The sequence below is a fragment of the Sinocyclocheilus grahami genome, unplaced genomic scaffold, assembly GCF_001515645.1.
Source record: "Sinocyclocheilus grahami isolate Dianchi unplaced genomic scaffold, SAMN03320097.WGS_v1.1 scaffold65.1, whole genome shotgun sequence".
NCBI classification, from domain to species: domain Eukaryota; kingdom Metazoa; phylum Chordata; class Actinopteri; order Cypriniformes; family Cyprinidae; genus Sinocyclocheilus; species Sinocyclocheilus grahami.
In genome coordinates, this window is record NW_015505244.1 from 1,043,550 (window position 1) to 1,063,584 (window position 20,035).

At 37.0% G+C, this 20,035-nt stretch overlaps 1 protein-coding gene across 2 annotated transcripts in view; it reads right to left on the reverse strand.

Annotated features, from left to right (window-relative positions):
- Positions 1-20,035, reverse strand: part of ctdspla (CTD (carboxy-terminal domain, RNA polymerase II, polypeptide A) small phosphatase-like a) — a 37,266-nt gene that overhangs the window by 4,547 nt on the left and 12,684 nt on the right. The window contains exons 2-5 of one of the 2 annotated variants that reach the window (XM_016271728.1): positions 10,030-10,187; positions 8,067-8,099; positions 3,632-3,733; positions 973-1,029 (exon numbers count right to left, since the gene is read on the reverse strand). In XM_016271728.1, coding sequence (XP_016127214.1) covers positions 973-1,029; positions 3,632-3,733; positions 8,067-8,099; positions 10,030-10,187 — 350 coding nt within the window. The remainder of the gene's footprint in view (positions 1-972; positions 1,030-3,631; positions 3,734-8,066; positions 8,100-10,029; positions 10,188-20,035) is intronic. The other variant, XM_016271729.1, reaches the window with a different exon arrangement.

Genomic DNA, 20,035 nt, shown 5'->3' on the forward strand with positions numbered 1-20,035 from the left:
TGGACTGCATTTGTGGCATAATGTTGACTATCACAAAAAATAATTTCTACTTGTCCTTAATGTTTCTCTGAAACATTATTTTAGTTAAAACTTTTTTTTTTTACTGTAAATTTAATTTCAATTTAATTAAAAGTTGCTACTGCATTTTTATGGTAGATTTCTGGCAACCAAAGATGCTGCTTATAATTTTTACTACATTTTTACAATGTAGTAACCAAAAGTGTTAGCATGATTTTAATGTGAAAATCACTTAAATAACATTTTTTGAGTAAAAGTCTACAATTTTACAACTTTGTTCCCCAGTGCCCTAAAACAGCTGTAAAATGATGGTTTAAGCAGCTTTATGGCTCAAATATTGGAAATTTTTTTGCAGAAATATTATTGTAAGTGTTTTAATAAAATTATTTTAAATCTTCCAAAAATTGGTCCCATTCACTTTCATTGTAAGTGCCTCACTGTAAACCTTGATTTAAAAAAAAAAAGAAAACAAAGGAAAGTAATATTTGTTTTTATTATCCCACAAATGCTGTCGATTAACTTGTATGGAACGCAACATTTTTTGGGGGGTTTTAAAAATGTATGACACAGCTTGTCAAGATTACGTGAAATTGCAGCCCAAAAAAACACAGTCCAGATTCTTTAATAAAATTATTTTAAATCTTCCAAAAATTGGTCCCATTCACTTTCATTGTAAGTGCCTCACTGTAAACCTTGATTTAAAAAAAAAAGAAAACAAAGGAAAGTAATATTTGTTTTTATTATCCCACAAATGCTGTCGATTAACTTGTATGGAACGCAACATTTTTTGGGGGGTTTTAAAAATGTATGACACAGCTTGTCAAGATTACGTGAAATTGCAGCCCAAAAAAACACAGTCCAGATTCAAAGGGGGCGAGAGCTTTGTTAGTAATCCGTTGCCGACAAAGTGTGAACATTTACCCATGGCTACATTTGAACCTATTTGCACGGTACCTGATGAACTGTTCCGTCAATCTCCACAGGGACTATAAAGTCAGCATTGCTGATGGGCTGCGGGCACAAAACAGGAAATCATGCATTAGGAGCCTGCTTGAAAGCGACTGTAAGCATGTTACAGCTGTATCAGCTGAGCTGTTCTCTGAGAGAGCCAGAGGGAGGCATCCACTGCTTCACAGCTACCTATAGTCAAGACTTTCAATTAGACTTCTTTGAGCTTTAGGAGTGTATGTGCATGAGTGTGCGCATTTGAGCGTGTGTGTTTCTGACAGCTGACTGCATGGAGCTGGGAACTGCAAACGTCTTTGAAAAGAGACTTGATACGCTTTTAAAGAAAGCGAAGGGAGAGAGAGGAGGAGACGTGCTGTAGAGTGCTGGGAGACGATGAAAGAGACTCAGCGGGTGGCTATGAGCTGTCTTAATGCAAACAGAGAAAGGGAAAGGGAGATGAGGAAGAGGAGAGGAGAATCAACTTTTGCTCTATGCACTTTTCAAGGGCTTGTTAAAAACAAGGAAATTCTGTGAATCTCAGTTCTGACTGGACGGCAGAGAAGGAGGCTCATTCAACAGCTGATGCATTTCATAATTATTTTGAAATAACAAATTATTTTAAGAATTGTTTTTTATGGAAAACTAAATAAAACATAAAAAAGAACAATTAACAGTAAAAACATTTGTGTATAAATACAGTGGACACATTTATGAATGTTTTAGTAATTTAATTTCTGTCAGAATTAAATATTTAATGAAGGGACTGATTTCAGATCAGTTTTCACAGTCAACTGATTTACACATATGGCCAGCAGGAGGAGTGTGTGATCTACGTATATGAATGTGAATTGTGACACCGGCGTAGCGATATTTATTAGCTAGAAATATATATATATATATGTGTGTGTGTGTGTGTAACCAAACTCAACATATAAATTGTAGTTTGAAGGGGTCTTGCTAACGCTATAAAAATTTTAATTTTTGCATAAAACTGACCATCTGACTGCACATGATCCTATTTAATACATGATCCTATTTAATACATGGCTTCCACATAAGAAAATACATTGACTTTGGAGATTGAAGTGAGATTAAATAATTTTATTATGCGAGTAAAACAAGAGAGTGTAGAGTTTTACAAGAAACATGAAACTAGAATACTGTAGGAAATCTACTGTCAGTGGTAACAGTTTAGTGGTCATTATTCAAGAAAATTTAGATGAAAATCAAGTATTTCAAGCAGTGTTTCAAGTTAATTTATGTATTTTTTAAAGGATTAGCACAATGAAGTACAGACCTTTGGTCAATATTATAAAATGAGTATTATGTCTGTCTAAAACTTAAAAATTCCTTTGCATTACATACAAACTATTTAATATTGCTTAAATGTTCAAATACTGAAGCCACTGTATTTAAATGAAAAAAAAAGGAAACGAAAACAGAAACCCTCTTCCGTCACTGACAAAATCAAGCTAATTGAGACAGAACATGCTAAACAATAATTCTAAGTAATAGAATATATATAAACACTCGTTCAAGTATGGTCACGGTCAAATCTTTTTTGTGTAACTGTGAGCATACCTTTCTAATGTGATGTGTGTGTATGTGGGTGTGTGTTTTGGCATCAGGTTGGGTGTATTTGTGTGTGTATGTGAGGTTGTGAACGCGCACAAAGGCATGCATCCCTCTATGGGCCTCTTTCTCTCAGTCGCCGCCTTTCTCTCTTCTCTGAGCAAAAACAGGAGCTGCCAGGCAGACATTTTAAAGGAGGACAGGCTTAACAAAACACAGTTATTAGTCTTAGAGCAAACACATTCAGTATCTGTCACTGTCGTTCTCTTTTGTGAGTGGGGATGTATCCAGCTGTGGAAGACATGTATGCATTAAGCAGGATGTGTGTAGATATATAAATGTGGGGTGATTGATTGTGTGTAATCAACTGGCCATAGTTGTTTATTTGACCGTGTGTGTATGTGTGAGAGAGAGGGAGAGCTAAAAACCAGCCTAAAACGAAGATGCAGAGAAGTGGGTCACTGCGCTCAGCAGGTGGCTCCCCGAAGCACTACTTTCAAGGGACCAGATAAACATTTAATCTCGGAAGAGGATTTAATTCATTTGGGACTTAAAATCCACTCCAACAACCTCAAAATACTGCCAATGCCTTCTGTTATCATGTCTTAGGTTGCTCAAATAAATCATCTGGGCACTCAAAACCAGTGTGCAGGAGTGAATCTCCTGAAATTGCTCTTATGAAAATAAAACTGCATAACAGATAAATACTAGTTAAAATTATCTACTTCTAATTACTATTTTTAACTATTTCTGTCAGTCTTGAATGAAAGATTCATACTCAATATTTTGCCCGCATTCTCCACCATCTTGGATTATTGTGTATTCTGTGATTTCCTTCTTCGAAAAGGATAGTTATGACACTAAATGTAGCCAAAACAAGTTATCTTTGGAGGTAGAATAATCAAGATGCCTATTTTGTAAAAGGCTCCCTACATAGGCAGCTAACTAGGTTTTAAAAACAATATTTAACAATACTTGGCGTTCTTCAAAAGGTCATTACTAGCCTCAACATGCCGCTTATTCATTGCTATATGAAATATCATAATAACAAAATTGTAGTATTTTTAGTTCATGTGTGTGTATTCAGAAGTACCTTGAAGGAGCTGTGCACGAGGGTCTCGTCCAGGTCAATGACCACACAGTTCTTGCCGTAATCATTAATGCTGACTTCAGGCAAGAGGTATTTGGCTGGAGGCTGGAGGAAATACAGAACAGATGAATACAAGGAGGAGAGGAGAGAAAACAAGCAGTTCAATGGAGGATAAAGATGCATGCTTATCATATCAGCCAGACATTCAGAATTATCATCAAAAGCTACAGGCCCTCCTCCAAAGAGACACAGCATGCACTGGAGATTGCTCTGTTAATGCCCCAAATGAATCCTAAATGATGTACCGGGATCTTTTTGGATAACCTTGAAACAACGATCATAGCTTTGTGTTAAAGTGACTGTCTCCCCTGGTTTGGCTTCACTGCCAAGTCGTGTTGCCAAGCACAAGCTGCCTCTGTAGATGGTCTGCCAGTAACGGGAAAGAGATGTCCTTTACTAAGCCTGACCTGAGGGAGGCAGATGGACTTGCCTATGGGAGCAAAACACACTCACACGTATCCAAAGATGCAAGCGAAGTCATCCACAGCACATGCAGAAATGCATAATGTACAGTGGGTAAAGAAAAGAAACACCCCTCTTTAAAATAATCACATTTTGTTGCTTTGCAGCCTGAAATGAAGACGGACAGTTTTTGTTTTATCCAGCTGTATTTACTCAGTGCAACTTATAACATCCAAGTGAAAGATATTACACCAACATGTCAGAAAAAGGATCACCCCCTTGTGTCAGTATTTTGTTGAACCACCTTTTGCTTTAATTACAACCTTTAGTCTGTTGGGATATGTCTCTACTAATTTTGCACATCTAGACTGCAATTCAGTTAAATTTGATGGTGAGTGTTTGTGGACTGCAGTCTTCAAGTCATTCCACAGATTTTGAATGAGGTTTAAGTCTGGGCTCTGACTAGGCCTTGTAAGGACATTCACCCTTTTCTCCTTCAGCCACTGTGTGCTCAGTTTTGCTGTGTGCTTTGGGTCATTGTCATGTTGGAAGGTAAACCTTCTTCTCACTGACAACTTTCTGGCAGAGGGCAGCAGGTTTTCCTCAAGAATTTGACAGATTTTTCCCCATCCATTTTTCTTCTATCCTGACAAGTGCTCCAGTCCCTGCTGCAGAGAAACACCCCATAACAGGATATTAGAACCTCCATGCTTTACTGGAGGAATGCTGTTATTTGGATGGTAAGCTGTATTGGATTTCCACCAGACATATCGTTTGGTGTTGAGGCCAAATAATTAAATTTGTACCAAATACCTTCCACTTCTTAATAACAGAGTTTACAAGTCATTTTTAGGAGGGGGGTGATCCCAACTCATAGATTCTGTTTTTTTTAATGTCTGACATGTTGGTGTTATATCTTTCACTTGGATGTTATAAGTTGCACTGCGTAAAAACAGCTGAATAAAACAAAAACTGTGTTCATCTTCATTTCAGGCTGCAAAGCAACAAAATGTGATTATTTTAAAAGGGGGTGATTCTTATCGATACCCACTGTACGTACATTCGTGACAGTAATATGCCGAATATTCTTTACATGTGCATTTCACCATGAGCGTGGAGGAAAGGTCATAGAGGACAGTGCATGGGCTGGATGATTTATCTGTGCCAGAGTGAATCTGCTGGAGTTCTCCATGACCTTTCACTGACGATATTTCCACCTCATCTGGTTTGAATAACTATTTGCAAATCTAATAACATTAAACTACATTAAAGTTTAATTAATTATTAATGTAATTCATAATTACTCCAATATGTACTTTAAGTATATAAAGTGTGATGTGTCAAACATGGAATAAACCTATAGCCTATAAAGTGAGTCTCAGCGTATGACCTTAATATCAGTGCAAGTGCTAGAAAATGGATGCACTCTTCAACACTGTCCACACATAAGCACACACACACAAATATTTTATATCACAGTCCCTACTGTTTTTAAAGAGGAAGACGGCATTTTTTGTATCAACTTAGACAACTTAAAGCTGTTCATAGTTTGCATTAAACAAAAATTATTTTATGTTGCGACTAATAACTGATAAATGGCTGATATTAAAATTCATGACCATTTTGTCTAAATAAATAAAAGTATATGTTTTTTATCTGCAAACGACCGATCGTTTCATTAGAGAGGACTCTGGGATCGTATGGATTACTCTGAAGCTGCAAAAATATGGATTTTGGGACCATCAAGAATGTTCCCTTGCATTAGATGGGAAAAATTCCTTGAAAGTTTTCCTCCAAAACCTTAATTTCTTTTCAGCCAGAACAAATATACATATACATCTTGGATGACCTAGCTCTAAATAATCAGTATATATTTTTTTAATCTTGGGTGAACTATTACTTTCAAGGCATTGCAACATAATAATGTACAATTTTAAAAACATATTTATTTTGAGATTTGCTAAAGATTGTTTGTTTGACAGTGTTATTAAACTATTAGTTTTTAAAAATTAACTTTAATTTATTAGTGATTAAAGATTAAGTGAGTGTTAGATGACAGCAAAGGTACTTTAAATATAAAAAATAGGGGAAATGAGCATTCACTGTTAAATATCCAATATTCACTAATGAATAAAATATATTGGTATTGGTTTTTCGGGTTTTGCTATCACTGAGGGAACATTCGGTCCCCACATGGATACACAAACAAGACCACACAGATGGTCAAAATTATGCATGCTCCATGAGTACATGCAATTACATCATTACATTATAACTCTGAAGACTTCATGGTTTTCGAAAAATGCTTTAACCATAACTGAAGCCTCATGCTGTATCAGCCAATCCCAGGATTCATTTCATGGCTTTCAAACGCTTTAAGATTTATCACTTGCTTGCATTATGATAATCTGTTTGCGCTGAGTGAAAAATGACAGCCAACAGTTTGTGGTTCACTAAATTCCCAACTTAACCTTTACCCCAATCCAGACACTTTCAAAACGCATTAGAGAGAAGATACTGAAAGCTTGACATGCAGCTGAAAATTTCAGTCATTAGTGTCAGCCAGTCAAAGCAAGGAGGATCTGGAAGCAGGCAGTGAGACATTCCCAGCTGTCATCTTAGAAAACACCAGCGGATCCGAGGTTTGATTACAATTACTGTGAGAATTAAAACTCCTGCCAGGATTTGCTCAGCATGGATGCTTGCTTTTTGCTGAGCAGGCAGAGGCAGGTGGAGTGTGTTTCAGGATTTGGGTCTCCCCTATCTCCGGCTCAGTGTGAAGACCTGGCTCAGATCAGCAAACCTCTCTGCACGCTCTTCCTCTAGCAGGTGCAGTGTGGGATGATTTGACTTTCTGAGACTGCTGTTGTCCTTAAGTACAGCTTATTACTATCGGCACTACCAGTCTCCCAATTACCTTAACCATATGACTCTATAACCAAGCTTAAAGGAGCACTCCACTATTTTTGAAAATAGGCTCATTTTCCAACTCCCCTAAAATGAAATAGCATTTGCAAACCATTAAAGGGATAGTACACCCAGAATGAAATTTTTTCAAAGAGTATGACTCTTCTGTGGAAAACAATTGAAGACATCTTGGAAAAAAAAAAAAGTATTTTGTACACACAATGAAAGTCAATGGCGTCTAATCAGTGTTGTTCAGGACTCAACTGAGTATCGGCAAAAACTGTAAAAAAATGTGTCCAAATATCTACTTTTGTGCTCCACATAAGAAGAAAAAAACATATTTGGAAAGATGTGAGTAAATAATGATAGACCTTTCAATTTGGGTGAACTATCCATTTAACTTAACAAATTTTGAATTTTGAGTGAAATAGAATATTCAATTGAAAAAAAAATCAAGGGCAGTTTGTGGATTTGATCTGTTTTGATCATATATGGCTATGATATTTTGATATTAATGGTTAATATTTTCCCCCCACACATGCTACTAAGGTTTTGTGAGCAGAAAACCCATTATCAAAGGCAGAGTTATTACATTTTGATGAAAGATTATGAAAACAGTTTTTTTTCTTTAGAATAATGTGCAATGATATGGACAATAAAACCAGAGACATTTACTGATTTCGATCAAAACATTTTGATGAGATCTGAGCTGTGCGGGATTGTTTTTTGTAATGAATGAAAGTAGATGCAGGCAAAAAAAAAAAAAAAAAACATCTGCATTGAAGGATTGTGCAGGTCATTGAAAAATGTATTGCTTTGGACAGTAGGTAAGTGATAGGATCTTCATGTAATTGATTAAATTAAAATGTTTAATCAATTCAAAGCCCAAGGTTTAAATCCTTCTGTCACTTATGCCCAATATGTGGCTGTTTTCCAAGATGCTGCATACTTTATGTAAAGTGATGTAGAAGCTTAATGCATCCCAGAAAAATGAAGTCAGGCAGGTTTCTCTCAAGAGACAAAAATATATGCATAAGCATGCAGGCAAAATAAAAAAGATAATACATACACTGGGAATAGGGATGACCTGGACCTGATCACACTAAGAACAAAAACCAGATAGAAAGAGGGGAAAAAAGAACAAAACGGAGGGAAGAGAATCATCAAAAAGAAAAAAAGAAGCACAACAAACACGACACTGTGAAAGCAAACATCACAACAGAGATTACGAACTGTTATTATTGTGTTGTAATAACACAATGTACACAACTGTTGTACATTATTATTACATGACTGACTAAGACAGACAGACATGCTGACAAAAATCACATCCTTGTTCACAGCGTAATCCTGCCAGGAATCTCTCTGGAAGAGCTGTAAAACACATGGGTTTCATTTAAAGTGTCTGTGGGTCTAAAACAGGGCAGCTTAGAGTGCATGCACATGTAAAATAGCAGGACATTCCTCTGCAGATCGCAAGTCATTTGCAGGCAAACATTGGCGGTAATGTGATCTGATTCAGATCCATTTATAGCTGCCTGTACCTGCTTTGGCAGCACACATGAGTGTTTGTGGAGCTTAACAGCTGTGGCTTAAAGTTTCACCACGGACAGTGAGGTCATTTCACACGGTACACTGCCCAGCAATTGTGTGTGTGTTTGGATGAGTGCAAGAGACCAAAAGAAAAAGAACAAGAAAGAGTGTGAAAATACACTAAACAATAGGCACAAGACAAATGTGCTGAAATAACACAACATGAGTGTTTACTGTAAAGTGCAGTTTGTAATTTTTTGTAAATATCGCGCCAGTCTGAGGTGGTCCGCTCCATGTAAAATAAAACCGCTTTTATTAGGCTACTGATGGACTGGAGTCTTCATGATAAGTGTGGAAAACCAAAAAATAAAATAAAATCAATTAAAATAAACAAAGGCCCAAGTGTACATGTGTCTACAGTACATGACATGTTTGCACCATCCTAGTGTAAGGTTTTATTGCTCAAAGTTTGCCCCTTTTACAGCTCAGGAGATTTATTTGAGTTCTTGGTTGTGTTTTCTTCAAGTATCAATTTTGTATCAGACGTTTCTTCTAAAATTACTTATAAAAATTGAAATTTTTGACTTTTTATATTTTTTGTATTTTTATTTCTCCCACAGAAATGTAAAATTAATGTTAAAATTAAATAGCTCAGATATTTTTTTTCCTTGCAAAAATTTGATGAGAAATCACAGACTATTAACTGCAGTCAGACTTGGCTAGTCTCAGTTGAATTTGAGACTTTTTCTCAGGAGAACAATCTGAAAATCAGGAGCAAATGTCTCAATTTGATTTTGTTCCCTAGGAGAAACAACTGAGATATTAAAAAGATCTAATTTGTGCTTTTTACTTTTCAACATGGTGACCTGTTTTGCATAATTACTTTATTAACCTAAAAACAGCATAGATGACATGTGCAAATAAACAACACTATCAGCGGGCGCAATGCATTCTAAGTGATTGTGTACTCCCCATTAAGTGCACATAGCCAATGGGAGAAAGAGAGAAAGAAAAAGAAAGAAAAAGAAAAAGAAAGAGGGGAAGGAACAAACTGGGCAGCAAGTAATCAATCACACAAGACGCATACTTTATTGGAATTAGAACCAGTTCAGGAATGTGTGAGAGAGAGAGAGAGAGAGAGAGAGAGTGTGTGTGTATGTGGGTGGGTGGAAATTGAAGAATGTGTGTGAGGGGAAGCGGGCCCATCATTTCTAGAACTGGATGGTAAACATCACAGCGGGTTCACAGAGTTCGGAACAGCTGGAAAACTTTGCGGTGTGGACACGGGAACAGCATGCACGGAGCCTGCATTCGGGTGCAGCTCGCAAACAAGAAAAAAACCTCAGCTAAACCGAGAGAACATTTTTCAGACTTTATTCTGAGCTGGACCAACATTAGCAATTCAAATGCAGTAACTTAAACTCTGCAATTTCATGCATCCATTGCCGAAGATTTTCACGCCGTTAAAACTGTCGTTAGAGAAATAAATGAGGCCTCACCTTTGGAGGGCTGCTGTTCTCCTCGGCAGGTGGAGGGAGGGAGCAGGTCTTGTTGTTGGTGGCTGGTGGTTCCGCATTATAGTCCCGGAAACAGCAGAAGAAGGGACTAAAGATACTTCTGTTCCTGTGTTTCTTTAAACTGCTGTTGGACTGGGAGACTGTGACAGAGAAAAAACACACACACACACACATTGGTCACTGCAATGAACAAACTGTTCAAAACATCTGGGGCTTTACCTTCCCTGCCCTGTAACTTAAAACCCGTCTGCCTCGCATACAGCACACATTCACGAAGGAGGTCGTAACGAGTGAAAAACAACAGTCGGTCGGAGTTTGCTTATTGGTTACTATGTACAGCTCACATGACCGAACAAGTGTGCAAACAGCTCCTTTTGTGTATTATGATACACAGAACACGTCTCCATGGGCGACTCAGTCACCTTTACCCCCTACGCTTGCACGCCTGCTGTTCTGTGATTGCATTCAATGCATACAACAGCACGTCATTGTGCACAGCAATATGTCTCAAGTACAGTTATACAACCTGCTTTAAAAGCCCTGTAAAAAAAAAAAGAAGCAAATCAGACATTGTAAATGCTGGATGTGAGGAAGACATGATTAAGCTGATGGCAGTGGATCTAAAATTGAGTGTACATGTGCATGAACATAAGCATGACGTCAAGGGTCACAGTAAAATAAAATAAAATAAAAGAAATGCCCTCTTTACTGTAAAAGAACAGTCAGCATGATCCCAAGGTTTGTACAGTCCCAAAATAATGGAAGAGCCTTTTTCAACAAAACAAAACAAAACAAAACAAAACAAAACGTCCTCTTTATTGTAAAAGAAGTCACACAAGGTTTACATAATCCCAAAATAAAGAGGCTTTTTAAAATAAAACAAAACATAACTTTTAAAAACAAATCAAAACCAATATTATGTCCTCTTTATTGTAAAATAATTCACAGAAGGTTTGCATGATCCCAAAATAAAGGAAAAACAAATCAAAACAAAACTCAAAACAAAACTCACAACAGATAAAAAATCAAAACAGCAGCTTTCCTTTTAAAGTAACCCATCTGCCCGTCTCACAATAACATTCTGGTTATGTACACATATGTGCATGATATTTTGCCCAGTAACTGCAGGAACTACACAAACAGTACAATGAAAAGAAATACTGAATATCTGCAAACCTACATCACTTGGTTGCACTCCAGTTGATTACTGGATAATAAACAGAAAGACTGGATGACAAAAACGGGCTCTCCATAGGTGATCTAATGAGGCATGCAGGCCAGGTATTGTTAATGGAAGAACAGGTCGCTCCTGACAGCAGCAGATGTTTGGCAAAATAGAGGGGGCAAGCAAAACATTTGGAAAATATGTATTTAAAAAAAAAAAATCTGTTAAATTGAGTAACAAAAGGCTCAATCATTGATGACTGAGATGTCGGTCTAGATTTGTCTTTCTAGCCATACTGCTATCTTGTGTCCTGCTTTGTGTTAAGTGGCACAGTACAGATAGGGTTTCACGCTATCCAGGTCAGTCGTGAGGGCCAAGTGCTCTCATTGTTGCAGTAATGTAACACCTTAAAGTGCTAACAATCAACCAATTATACACTTTCATCAAATCAAGAACTAGTACACTGCAGCAAAATCTTTTAGCAGGAAAACTTGGCTTGTGATTTTAAATGAGTTCAGCCTATTATTTGTTAATATTAATATAATTATTCAGGTAATCAGTTGGCTATTAACGGATATTTTAGTCCATGTATGTTAACTTTGAGGTCTCCTATTTATGTGCTTATTATAAAAGATAAAAATATATTTATTGAGATATTTATAGGCATGGTTTGGTGAAAGAAATTTAAAATAAAATAATATAAAATAAAATGTCCTTGGCCAACCCAAACTTTCTGCTTATTTAAAATACATTAACAAGAGAGAAAACTGAGCTCGTAAAGGCATTAAGGATATTTTTTGTGTATTAAAAGTATCATGCATATACTTGCATTTACTCAATACTATACTCATGCACTTATAACCTGAGCCATGTAATAGTTGATGTCAAGACATATTATATAGACTTCCTCCATATTTATAAAATTTTATGATTATAAAATGTGTAGGCTAAATTAGTTTACTTGAATGTGTATTTGATCTAATTATGTGAGGTTTGTGTTTCTCTAAAACTTTTTGTGCCATTTATGGTCTTGGCCAGGTACTGTATCTCTTGTCCAAAAGCTTTTAAATTTCAGCGTGTCTAACCTCCTTACATAAAGGTTAAATAAAAATAAAACCCCTGAGCCAAACGGGTTTCAATCTCATAATGGAAGACGCATTAGTGTAATAGCTTACAGCATCTGTCTGATTACTGCTATTGGAAAACACATAAGGTCACATCAGACCATGAGGAAATTCGCTTCCTGTGGCTTGATGAGGTTGACAAGAACTCAGTCCAGCCCAAGTACATTAGTCCTTATGATGATCCCCAAACAACCAGCTTTGGCTAGTACCATTATTATCACTTGCTTCTGTTTTCAGAAATGGCTGCATTAAAAGTGAGATAAATATTATGGAAAAAAAGGAATTGCCATGCTTTTTTAAAATAAATGGTCACAAAGCAAATGTCTTTTAGTGAAGTGAAGTGACATGTGGCCAAGTATGGTGACCCATTTAGTGCTCTGCATTTAACCCATCCAAAGTGTACACACACAGCAGTGAACACACACACCGTGAACACACACCTGGAGCAGTGGGCAGCCATTTATGCTGCGGTGCGCCCGGGGAGCAGTTGGGGGTTCGGTGCCTTGCTCAAGGGCACCTCAGTCGTGGTATTGAAGGTGGAAGAGAGTGCTGTACATTCACTCCCCCCACCCACAATCCCTGCCGGTACAAGACTCGAACCTGCAACCTTGGGTTACGAGTCCAACTCTCTAACCATTAGGCCACGACTTCCCTTTTATCATATGAAAGCCAATATGTGTACAATATTAAGCATATTAGGGACATTGCTCATTTTACATACAAAGACAAATCATAACAGCTAATCATTCACATACAGTCTTATAAAGTAGAAAAAACCCTATCGATGAAAAAATGGTCATGTAAAACAAAAGTATGACTGTTTTGGAAGAAACATTAACTAAAAGTTTAAAACCCATAAAAATATAAGTAAATAAATAAATAAAACAAAAATGGCAAGCGTGTATTATGTTGACAACTAGACACAATGAATACACAAAAATAGGTAAATAAATAAAAGCATTTAAGTAAAATAAAACAAAGCTAAATTAAATTTAAAACTGTTTACACAACTGTCTCATTTATTTCTATTTCTCCTAAGTACTTCACGAGTACACACATCAAAAGTATAGAAAATTAAAATGAATAATATAAAAAAATTTATTAGCTCAGATATTTTTTTCTTGTGAATTTGATGAGAAATCACTGACAACTTGTTGTAAACTTGGCAAGTCTATTGTATTAAAGCATTTTGGCAAGTCTCAGCAAAATGTGAGATATTGTTGGGACTGAATAGGTGACACATTTTAAATTATTGCTGCCCCTTTATTATAAAGGAACAGTCACACAAAGGGGTCCAAAATAGAATTTAGGAAAAAGCTTAATAAATTAAATTAAATTAAAAAATAAAATAAATTGATTTGTCTGTTATTTTGTAAAAAGAAAAAAAAAGGCAAGTCACTCAAGGAGCAAGTGTCTATAAACAGACTGTAAGGTACTTGTGTGAAACTAATTTGAGGGGCGTCTCCAAAGACACTCCAAAGAAAGAGACAGAGGCACTAGACCCTCTGATTTTCTATCTAACTATAATTACCTGTCAGTTGACAAGCTGGGCTCTGAGGCATAACGAGATGTAAACGAGCCAAACGACCTTCTACACAGAAATGCTACTCAGAGGGTGATTTAAACATATTTATATAGTATTTTAAAACATAATTGCACTGTTCTGGCTTGTTCAGGCTTATTATAATGAGTAACTAAGTCTACTGAGAATACAAAGTCTGTCATAACACACGGTACGATCCAACCTCTGCGCTCAAATTCCCAAAACACCGTTCCTGTGCGATCCCTCCCTCCTGGGCCTCCATTTTGAGGCTGTTAGTATTTTCCCACTTTGATCGTCTGCCCTGCACGGCAGTCTAATAATACGCAGGTGGGAAGGACGCCTGAGGGAGAGATGGAGGCAAACAGGAGGTGGCCCAGTATAATGAAGCCTGTACCATGTACCAGCCCCCTGAACAACCAGCCGTCCAACACAAACAGGGTTTTCTCCACACGCACGCATACAAACATACCCATCTAAAAACATATTCTCTGGCTGACCACAGGAATGTGGCTGGAGTCAGTTTGCATGGCGGTGCCGTCCCAGCTACAGTGTGAAGAAATGTTGTATATTCTGTTCAAATTCAACCTCACTCCACAAACTGTAGTTAACAGATGTCTGCATTTATGAATGCAAGCATTTGTCTGAAAAAGCAAAGATTAGGGCTGCACGAGTATTAATCAACATAAAACTGGCTTAGTGTGATTATCAAATTACAAAAATTCTGCTGCGAGCAACGGACCCAACGCGACGCGATGAACCCACAATTCATTTCGGCAATGCTTGAGGTCACTCCATCAAAGTTATACCAGCAGAATCAACTTTAAACAATTATTGTCTTATTAATAATGCATCACTGTATACAGGTCTGCTTTTATTTGTGTACACTTACAATGAAAACAAAACATTGTGCTTTTGTAAAATAAAGAAAACAAATAGGATGTTGCTTTCTGCCATTTGAGTTTCCTTTCTGTGAACAAAATAAGCCTGTCACAAAAATGAACTGAAACTCAGCGTATATAGGCCAAGTTAGGTGTCACGCTGTTTTTTTTTTCTCATGTTTATCTGTAAACTAAATCAAATATAATTCAAGAATGTATTCCTTGTATGTAGGCTATGTACTGCAGATTTTATATATACTGTATAACATAATGTAATAATATTTAGTATTTTCACATCTAGGTGGAAAAAAATTGTAATTTGTACTACTGTCTGTTCAAAATAAATGAAAAGAAACTGAGCATAGTAGATTTGTTTTTTTTTTCTGTTGTACCGAAATCGTATCGAACCATGACCCCCGAACCGAGGTACGTACCGAACAGTGACATTTGTGTACCATTCCACCCCTAATATATATATATATATATATATTTGTCATTTTTATTAGTTTTTGTTTTTTAAATATGTTTATATAGTTTATGGTGTTTAGTTTATTTTAGTACTTCAACTTAAACTAAATGAAAATGAGAAATGCTGCCTTGGCAATGAGCTGAAATACTATTTTATATTTTATTTCAGTTAACATTTCTTTTATTTAAAATTATGTATTTTTTATGGTTTTAATTTTAGTTGACAATCATAAATGTGCGCTTCATTGACATACAGTGATAAAAATAACTAATTGAATTTCCATTGTTTAAAAACTGTACTTTCAATATTACATCTGATATATTAGAACATGTATGGTGGGAACATGTAAATGTACTGCCCACACCAAACCATAAAGCGAAGAATCTGAAATTTTCCCCAAACTGCTTAGTAGTGACAGTATCGGTGTGGATAAAGACCTCATCTCTTATGCGAGTTTGCCATGTACCACATTGTTGACAAGACCACTCTGGACCCCGCGGCCACATTACTGCAGCTGAAGAAACGAAGGATGTGACCAGCACAGTGGAATTAGTCGCTGAAAATAATGAGAGATGTGACTATTCAACCCTGTTATTCAACACGTCCCACATTGTTTTGGAAAAGCAGAGGCAGAGCAGATGAGGTGGGAAGGAGAAAAAAGACTGGAGATAGCAGATGTAGGACTACTGCACACAATATGTTTCGCGCTCTGTCTCTGTGTCATACTAATTCTGACATTAGCATCTGATCCAGGCAAAATCTCTCCGGACTGTTGCAAGAAGGGCACATTGGTGAAAAATGACAGTCTGACAAAGAGACGTGTGCCTGTAAGCTGATTTTTATGCAAATAAAAGTGCTTGGATTGACGGGTGGATTCCTCATGACTGGAATACAGATTGTCGTATCTAAATTTGGTGGGGCGTCCCTGTTATTGAAGTCGGAGAATATCAGTGGTCATATTCAGGTTAGTGGAGTGGTTCCTGTCTGCAGAAAGCAGGTAATCATGCCGTTTCTATACACAAACATTCCCCTACAGCACTACTGCTCCACTTTATACATCTCTCAGGAGACAAGCTCACTGTTAAATGTAGTTCACCCTTCACTTTGTAGACTCAACAGACACTGTCTCAGATTTCATTCAGACTGGCATTGTTTTACTGACCTAGACTTTAAATATTCTATTCTGAAGTGTCCTTTCACAGAGAAAATGGGAATTTTCTCTGTGAAAGCGAAGTTAAGGAGCATGATAATTAGATAATAAAACATAAAAAATTGGTAGATTAGTGAGAGATGTGGCCAAGCAGGTAGTGCACATGTTGGTATTTAATGCAGGTGATCTGGATTTAAAATTTTCAATCCCACCCTGCCATCATGTTTTCATGTTTCAAAGTCTCTGTCAACGAAAACCTCCCAAATCCTCGATTTTGACATCTTCTTACGAAAATATGAGTGGGATTGACCATACAAAACCTGCTGTCACATTGTTAGTGTGTTATGGATGGTTGCCAGGGTGTTGCTATGCAGTTGCTAAGGCATTCTGAGAAGTTTTAGAGCATTGCTGTGATTTCTAGGGTGTCTGGGAAGTTGCTTACGGGCAGGGTGCGAATTACACAGTGACCATCGGGGGGGTCAGAAGATTGGGGGGGGTATTTCGTATGTTTTAAATAGGGCTGTGATTGTTTTTTTAAAATCTAATTAATTACATAATGTGCCAATTAATTAATCAAAATAATCTCAAATTAATACGATTAATTAATTAACATGCACATCATGTGCCGATTAATTAAAGATAAAGTTGTTATCAAAGATAATAGTTATTTTGTTAATTTAAAAAAAAAACACTGCATAGACATTACAAAAAAGTAGCTTTAGAAAGAAATATAAGTAGCTTTAGAAATAAATATTTTAATTCAACATACAAAAATACAAATAAATAGGCTAGTAAAATATAAAATTATAAAAAAAAAATTTGTGACAAATCCCTGTCTTAATAAGTGAATGATTCAGTCATTCATTCAATCGATTTGTTCAAATGGCTGATTCATTCAGAAACTAAGCAAGTGACTGCCTTAATGAATGGCTCACTGAATCATTGATTCAGTTGATCAGAGATGCATAACAGTTCTCCTTATTTTTGTTGACGAAATTACTGACAATGTGTCTAAAATGTAATTATTCACACCTTTTTAATTTTTTATTAATTTTTACAGTAGGTAAAAACTTATGTAACCTATTTTTGTCTTTCTAAACACCAATGATGATTCTGAAAGAAAACAAGCAGTGTTTGTTATAGTAACACGTGCAACTTTCATGCGCATCTGACTAACATTACCACACGCTTGTATTTTAGCGTTGCTGTTAATGTTGTGGTTATTTTAGCAAATAGTTTGCTCCGTAAATTCAGTTCAACAGCATTAAGTTGAAGAGGGTAAACTTTATCTCTCGACTGAATCTGCGCATGCATTTCAGGTGTTCTTGCTCCGTCCAAGCAATAAATGCATGTCTTTGAATGAGCGCTGCTGTAGCGTATTCTTCAACCACTCAGGTAATGTCAATACGACCCATTTCAGGGGCTGCCAAAATTACATTTTTAAAATCAGTCAGAGCTATAGAAATACATATTAATATTTACAAGTAAATCTCCATATTATGCGTAGGCTAGCCTACTTTCTATCTGACCCCCCGTACATCTAGTTTTGATGTCCATCGGGGGGATCAAGCCTTCTTTAGGGGGGTCAGACCCCCCCAAACCATCAGGAATATAGCCCGCTGTCACTTTAAGAGCCGCACGGATCCAATTTACTGTTACACAAGTATTTTCATTCTCAACTCTTTACATTCATTTATTACATAACCGACGAGGGTTTATGTGAATAATCACTAAGCACCGCATTTTTACATATTTTTGTGTGTATTTCACCGTTTAAAAGATGACTTTACATGTCCGTGTTGTATTCCGTCTCTGAGCGCATACACAGTAATGTTCCCGAGGAAGAAATGTTGTCAAAAGACCCGGTACTTCAGTACCAAGTCGGTACTAAAAAAATGAAACCGTTACGGTACTCAGTGTTTTTAAGTACCGGTGGTACCGAGTACCCGGTCAACTCGGTTCTTGATGCGCTATCCGAAAGGTGCGCAGATGCGCTCTCTTCATAAAAGCACTGAGACATGGCGACCTCAAAATGAGGAAACATCTCTTTCTCTCCCGCTCTACAAGCGCCTCCTGCTGCCAAATAATGAATTTGCATATATATGGCCCAACAAATAGAGTGCAAGTCTGTGGCAAACACTGCTTCTATTATGAATATTATTCAGTATTTTAATTTGAATGTCGGATTGAAATGAACATCGCTGTTATTAGTGTAGTTCATCATTAGCATAAGCGTGGCTAACGCTAATATAATGATCATTAGAATTAAGTTTCTTATTAACTATTTATAGAGGTCATATGATGTTGCTAAAAGGAACATTATTTTGTGTATTTGGTGTAATGAAATGTGTTTATGCGGTTTAAGGTTAAAAAAACATATTATTTTCCACATACTGTACATTATTGTTTCTCCTCTATGCTTCTAATACCTCAAGCGTGTGACGGAAATGTTACACCCCTTACCATATTGTGATGCCGTGTCCCGGCCAGAGCGAAGAGACAAAAACATTAAAACCCATTATAAACGAGGCATTTGTTGCATCCAGTGGGGACATAATTACGGATTATAATGATTTATACTGTTTTTATGCGTTGCGTTGCATCGCGCCGTGTAAACATAAAACCATGTCTGCATTTGAGATCAGAGAAATGACAAACAACAAGTGCTACTCTACACTGCTCAAAACTCGCGTTTAAAGGAACAAAACAGATTTCAGTACTGCAATAGGTTGGTATATTAACATTATTTCAGTTAATTCAATTACAGTATTGAACTGTAAATTTAAGTTAAAATCGTAAAACCTAAAATGTTGCTACCGTATTTTTTACTGTAAAATTCCGGCAACCACAGCTGCCGTTTTTTACCGTAAATTTTACTGAATTTTTTTTACAGTGTAGTCTACTCTCCCAGGAAACAGTCCTCCATAAAATGTGCTGCACACATCTGAATATTTGGGTTGAACTGTTCTGGAACAGTGTTGTAAATACAATTTAACCACTGATTTCTAGTTGTGTCCTCTTTTGTAAGGCCAAACAAAGTAGTTTCCCTTTCACAACGAAGCACACAGCGGGCTAGAGTGAACGGAGGCCGGCGGCTAGAGTGAACGGCGCGGCCGGCGGGCTTGCGGCAACCACATGTGACGACCCCGGGCTGGACTCCGCTTCGTCCATGGTGAAAGCCAATCCGGCGATCCACAGCACGAGGTTGATGTATTTCCTCAGCGACCAGCACGGATCAGCTCTAGGCATGATGAAGCGGATATCCTCCTCTTTTGGAAGGGCAAACAAAGTAGTTTCGCTTTCACAACGAAACACACGGCAACAACAATACTACAGCGAGAATCAAAGTTACAGTATTTATAATTGGTCCCGGGGCTAAATTATGAAAGACCGGAGTATCAATAAGCTCTGACGTTAACGGTTCTGCTATCGGTACTGGAAAAATTGATAAAACACACATACATTTATTATTGCTTTATATACATTATCTTGCAAATTCTATCTCACCAGAGTCGCCAGCTGTTTATCAAACATTTGTCTATGATGCATTTTTGCTACTCGCAATTCAGCAGCGAGATCGCATCCACGCAGAGGAGCTTCAGCATGCGCAACATGAAAGCCCTGTTTAATTATGATATTGCGTATGATTAAATTATGAT